At 35.9% G+C, this 6441-nt stretch overlaps 1 protein-coding gene across 2 annotated transcripts; it reads left to right on the top strand.

Annotated features, from left to right (window-relative positions):
* The first annotated feature begins 264 nt into the window (after positions 1–264).
* Positions 265–3778, top strand: LOC106633427 (CD209 antigen-like protein A). 2 transcript variants are annotated; one of them, XM_042225257.1, is made up of 6 exons: positions 265–758; positions 861–947; positions 1221–1325; positions 1659–1801; positions 2251–2354; positions 2838–3778. In XM_042225257.1, exons 1-6 carry the CDS (start codon positions 689–691, stop codon positions 2968–2970), a joined length of 642 nt encoding a protein of 213 aa, XP_042081191.1. In that variant the 5' UTR covers positions 265–688; the 3' UTR covers positions 2971–3778. The 2 variants fall into 2 exon arrangements, with proteins under 2 accessions (XP_042081191.1, XP_042081190.1); XM_042225256.1 differs by having other exon boundaries at positions 1119–1325.
* Positions 3779–6441: the final 2663 nt, after the last annotated feature.

Raw genomic sequence — 6441 nt, 5'->3', positions numbered from 1 at the left:
ATAGCAGATGTGCCCACTACCACACATTTGGACTGATTTGTGACCACTGTTTGGGAGGGATGGTTATATTGTGTATCTGGAATGAATTTTAGGTCTCTACGTCCATCCCATGGGGAATGGGAGCAGTAACAAAGGTGTTGCGTTTATATTTTTGTTGAGTGTATGTTTGTGATGTGCTGTATAAGATAGTTTTCCTTTGATCGAAAAACAGATAAAAACAGAGACATTGCATTACAATAAAAAGTGATCATAATCAGTCTTTTATGAGTGCAGACCTGGGTTGGCTGAAAAATAAAATATACTGCATCAAACTATCATGAGCTCTAGTGTCTTTTTTCACATTTTTGATATTTTTTCTGTTGAATGTTGGTGGAAGAGTTAGGAGCCTTACTCTGCCCCATTAATAAATACATTTTCACAGCACTATACAGTATTTAAAGGTTTAAGATTTAAATGTCTTAGTCAGAAATCTACACTATTCATTACTGTGTCTTTTCATATGGATATATACACAGCTCAAGAACAGGTCTAGTTTCAGTGGTAGCATAGCTGCATAAACCACATATTGAATGGGTGACTTCCTCTGAACTTCAAACTTTAGAATCAACTGAAACCAGTGAGATTCTCACACTTCACATGTCCTGTGCCACAGAGCTGAGCTCAGAAATAATCCACATCCTTTCATGCAATGGAGGAAATTTATGTCAATGAATGCTATGTCAAACCTGCCAACAAGCCATCTATAAAAAAAACCACAGGTAAGAAAGAAATTACAAATATTTAAAGTTTACATTGTTCAATCTGTTATTACTATTATCACCCCCCTTCACCACAACCACTTTTTCTTTTTTACTTTTCAGCTCCAAGAAGCTACAAGAGAAGCTTTTATTTAGTTGTTATTCTCTCGTTGGGGCTGCTGGCTGGACTTCTCACTCTTGCTTTCTACTGTGAGTTGTGTTGTGTTGCTTTGTTGTTGTTGTTTTCTTCTGTTATATATATAAGATGTTTCATTCCATAATGGCAAAATTCCAAATTATTTTTGATTAGCTCGATTATAAATCAGCAACAGTGTTCTTTTGGCTCTCAAAAACATCTTTACTTATTTATCTGTATTTCAGACAAAAACTCCTCACAATATTCAGCTGAATATCTCTCAATGAATAACAAACTTTCCTCAATAACCGAGGAGAGAGACCTTCTAAATGCAACTGTCTCTGTAGTGAGTAACCAACTTTCTTCTATGACTGAGGAGAGAGACCTGCTGAAGGCCAACCTCACTGAAATGACCAAAGAGCTGGAGAGACTGCAGAGTTTATTCAACCAGAGTGAGTCCTTGTCTGAGCTGTTGTGTGTCTTTGTAAAAGATTTTACACTGAAATTCAGTGATTCCGTTTTCCAGTGATAGATGGAAATATTTTCTCAATATATCTGAACTGACAGAAATTTAAGAAAACAAACTTTAATCTTCATGGATATGTTTCACATGAATCATTGTCATCATTGTTGCATCTTCTCTGCATTGCAGTGTCAGTGCCACAAGATGTTTTATATATAGATAGTATAAAATATAGATTTCAGTTAATTAACAGAGACCAAATAAAGAATTGCCGAATGTTCCATGTTGGTCTTTAATATTTCTTATTTGATGTTTCTTTCAGAGAAAACCTGTCCTACAGGATGGAGAAAGTTCAGTTGTAGCTGTTATCTCCTGTCTGAAAACTCTGGTTCCTGGCAATCAGCTAGAAAACACTGCACAGACCAAGGAGCAGATTTGGTGGTGATAGACAGCCCTGAAGAACAGGTACAAAGTTCATTGTTTTTTAATGAATGTTGACTTTCAAACCCCACGTTGTTATGAACATGACTTTCCCCAATTTGAATAAAAATGTTTCCATAAAAATTTCATCATTTGACTAGTTTAACAAGGAACTATCAAAATAAAACAGCAAACATGAGACTCAGACTGAGACGTGGACTTGACACTTGAAGAACAGACATGAAAGCATAACATGACTAGATGTGACACAAGGAACACAGGGAAGGCACAGACACAGAAACCAGGAGACTAGAAACTATGAATTACAATGAAGTTAACGACTATTAATAATTCAAAAACACAAAACATGGAAATTCCCCCATTACACTGAAATAGCATTGGGTATAAAGCTGATGAGAATCTGTAGCCAAAGAGACAGAAATAAAAAGAGTCTAGTGATTCATAACACAAATGTTTGTGTGCTTGTTGGACAGAACTTCATCGCTTCATTCACCCAGAAAGAGACTTGGATTGGTTTAAGTGACATAGAACAAGAGGGCACGTGGAAATGGGTAGACGGAACGCCTCTGACTCTGCAGTAAGTCTTTGAGTTCAACCAATATATTAAATATATTTGTAATAAACAAATATTTTTATAAATAATATTTATTTACTAAGTAAATATATATATTTTTTTATAAATAAAGAAGTAATGTTTTTTAATTTATGTACTTCCTTGGTGAAGTTATTTCATCAAGAAAATAACTTCATTGACAAACCTAGACACCAGGAACTGAAGATCTTAGAGACTGTTTGGGCCTTATCCGGACATGACTTGTTATTAACTAAACATTTTTTGATGAATAATGGAAGAAAAAAAAACAGACCCAGGAGAAAACAGTCAATCCTATCATCCGTCCATCCATTTTCTTAACAACTTAACAATTTATTATTAGAGACAGAGGGTTGTGCATGTATCCATAATTCACAATGGGTTAAACATGCTATCAGTAGTCATTTTCCCCATGTTGTTTTATATCTAATTCAAAGATATTAATGTTGTTTTTTATTGACTCACCAGATACTGGGCATCTCTTCAGCCTGACAACCTGTTGTTTAGAGAGGACTGTGCTCATATCAGATATCAAGAAACTTCCTGGAATGATGAAAGATGTGAAAATTCTCTCCAATGGGTCTGTGAAAAACTACTGTAACAGCTGAATTTGTTTGAAAATTAGATTTGTACATATTTTTCAAATTAGGCTATGATTGTTATTTCATTAGCATTTTTATATATCCTTTTCTGAATAAGTATTAAGATTTAGTGAAAAACAACCCTTGAAATATAACTATGCCTATAGTAACGAGTAACTGACCCATTTTATTTGGATAACACTTCTATAAACATACAGTCGCAGCACAAAGTTTTACTTTAGAGAATCAAATGCAGCCCCTTATTAGGAAGAAGATAAAGACTGTAGTACCTGTCATAAAAAAAACAAAACAGAAAACGACTATGGCCTGCTTCAGTGTGCTCAATGTGGTTTCAGTCAATAATTACCGTCACTGGGGAAATGGTGTCACCATGTTTTGAATAATTCTGTGGTATTTTTATTGATAATGTTGGTTTGTTGCATGAGTTCTGTTTAGATTCTTTCAGTGGTTGTAACAGTGTTTTGGCATCTCAAAGATTAGACCTAAGAGCTTTATCTAGGGAGGACTGTTAAAATTGTTACATTTCAGTCTGCAACATTTGGGCATATCGAGTAATTTGCCATACAATATTAGAGTGTTTTTAGTTTGAAACATAGCTAAAATGTGCAGACATGAAACAGCACACAGTGGATTGTACTGGTTGAAATTTGCACTGCATTTGCATTTCATATTGCAAATGTGCTCACTTGCTATTGTGACTGCTGAAAGCATTTAAACTAATGTTATCTTCACTTTATTGTTATTATTCTAGTAGAAAAACTGAGATTATTTTCTCTTGCTGTGTGTGTGTTTGTGTGTGTGTGTGTGTGTGTGGGGCATTTTACTGTACTTATGTGTTTTTCTTATTTTTTTTAATCTACTGTACAGATTACAGAAAAAAATGCTTTTACATACATAACGCATTTATTTTGCATTCTACTTGCTAAAAATCTGAAGCAGAAAATGATGAAGTCTTGCCATTGTTATTTCAGCTTTTTTAATCATTAAAAACATACATTTTCATGATGCATTATTATTGAAATGTAGTTTCCTCAGCATGTGTTTGACAGATATAACATTGTGATTCATCTTCAGAAAAGTGGACAGAAAAAGAGTTTGACTTCTGTGTCTTTTCACATGATTATGCAAACCCATAGAACAATGATATACCCGGCCTGTGATATGTACAAGAGCAGGAACGTTAACACCGCCAAGCAGCTTTCATGAAAACCAGTGGGAATGCAGCCACCAGGGGGCGAAATGGTAATGGACGTTCATTCACTTCCTGCACATACAGTCCAAATCAAAAGTGGCTGCAGAATCACAGAGGCTGGCTGTGTGAGCTGGTCACACTTTATACATGTAGAGAAAACATGTTGTCAGTGTTTCTGTTCAGGGACAGTCACCCAGCAGCAGCAGAGCCACTGAGAACATGTTGCTACTAAAAATCTACTTCTCTTCTTCTGCTGCAGCCAACTGCAATATATCAAGTCTTCATATTAGTCTGAGAGGAAGTTTAATTTGATTACAGATGGACACTGACAGAATGCACAGAAATATGGATTAAAGTGCCAGTCATTGGGTAAAGTTTGATTTGTTTTTAATGAAAAAAAAAAAAAGTAAAAACAAAATCCAGAGTGTTTTCTTTTATTCAATAAAAACCTTTACCCCAAGTTACTAAAGTCATTAGTTTTGCATTGACTCATTCTTTTCAGGAAAAAAAAGTTTCACAAAGCTGTTTTTTTTCATAGTTAAATTCTCTTGAATTCATCAGTGGTATTAGGGCTCCTCCTCCGCTGCATGTTATAATTGTTTAGGCACCGAGGGGTTCCAATTCAGCTGTACCGATGGCTTATTAGGCCCTGTGACAGACTGGCGACCTGTCCAGGGTGTACCTAAGATAACTGGCATAGGCTCCAGTGCCCGCCACGACCCTGAGAAGGATAAGCGGAAATGAACGGATAGATGGATGGATGATGGCTGATTACTGTGAGTCTCTGGTTCAGTAATACACAGTAGTGTCTTCAGGGTGCACAATTTATCCAGCTACAGTCACTGCTGCCGTTTCAGGAGATGATAAATCAGCACTGGACTGACTGAGAGTAAGAGGTGCTACTACTATTGAAGTAAATCCACTGCAATCCTATTGTAGCATCGTGGCTCAGCCAAGCAGCATACATGTGAATACTAAACCCTAAATATATACAGACCAGTCCGTGGGATTCTCCAGACCTTTTAATCACTATTTCAGACAGAATCAGTGTTTGAGTATAAAGAAATAAATGGCTTCTGTATTTCAAGCATATCATTCGTTATGGGGTCATAATGTTTGCAAAATGACTGCATTGTCCTTACCACTCCAGTAAACTAAGAATAAGGAAAACAACCATTAAGTCAGAATGATTCTTCATGGAGGCCATTGGTCTCCGCTATAGTCTTTTATGTATTTTTCATTCCTTGAACATGTACATATACACCAATAAAAAATTTAAAGTTTAAAAAAAAGAGGAACGTCTAAGCATCACTAAATCATTTCCTGTTAAGCAGCTTTATTGTATTTTTTAACTGTGTTGCTGAGTCACGGTTAATTCCTGTACCTATGGGGTTAAAAAAAAACAGCTGAAAAGAGTGTTAATGTCTTTTGATGTGCTGACATTTTGTACAACAAATCTCACTCTTGTGTGTTAAACTTATACCTGGTTGGATTCTGATCAGTGTTAAGCCATTAAACATAATTACCTTGCAGCAAAATCACATATGAATTATGATTCTGTGTTTAACCCTTAGTACACTTATCAGCATTTCTCTTATTGAGGATGTGTTGGCGACTGCCTGAGAGCACTAGCTGCCACTACTCTCACCCCAGATAAAGGCAATCCCATCCTGTCAATCGTCCATCCTTTTCCTGTCTAATCCAAGTGTTTCGATAATATTTTTCACTAAACCCTGAGTATTTACAGGTCAGTCTGTGGGATTCTCCAGGCCTATAGACCTTACATTATATTTTGTATTTTTGTAAGTTTGTTCATTGCAGACAAAAACTCTTTTCTTAACTCATTCTGTCTTTTACTAAAATTTAAAACCTTCTGCTCTCAAAATCAGCTTGTGAATATTAACATGGAGACAACAACATGCATGACAATAAATATCCATAGAAAAATAAATCTGGTTCTGCAGTTATTTAGTGACATGTGAAGGGGATTTATGACATTATTAATTCAATTCAATTTTACTTACAGTATATAGCGCCAAATTACAAAAGTCGCCTCAAGGCACTTTATATTGTACACTAGATCGTACAATAATAGATACAGAGAAAAACCCAACTATCATATGACCCCCTATAAGCAAGCACTTTGGCGACAGTGGGAAGGAAAAACTCCCTTGTAGAATGCAGGCACAGACACACGCACACACAGGTAGGTACAGCCAACTTCCACATTTATTCAAGTGTTGTTGTTTTGACAGCTGACTCAGTCACACAGTCTGAC

Source organism: Haplochromis burtoni, unplaced genomic scaffold, assembly GCF_018398535.1.
Source record: "Haplochromis burtoni strain Fernald_Lab_line unplaced genomic scaffold, NCSU_Asbu1 Contig_165, whole genome shotgun sequence".
NCBI lineage: Eukaryota > Metazoa > Chordata > Actinopteri > Cichliformes > Cichlidae > Haplochromis > Haplochromis burtoni.
This window is presented reverse-complemented; position numbering and strand designations above follow the sequence as displayed.

Coding starts and splice junctions, on each gene's coding strand:
- LOC106633427 (XM_042225256.1), top strand. CDS start 689: ATGGAGGAAATTTATGTCAATGAATGCTATGTCAAACCTGCCAACAAG. Junction 759..860: donor ATCTATAAAAAAAACCACAG/GTAAGAAAGAAA, acceptor TTTACTTTTCAG/CTCCAAGAAGCTACAAGAGA. Junction 948..1,118: donor TCTCACTCTTGCTTTCTACT/GTGAGTTGTGTT, acceptor TCTGTATTTCAG/ACAAAAACTCCTCACAATAT.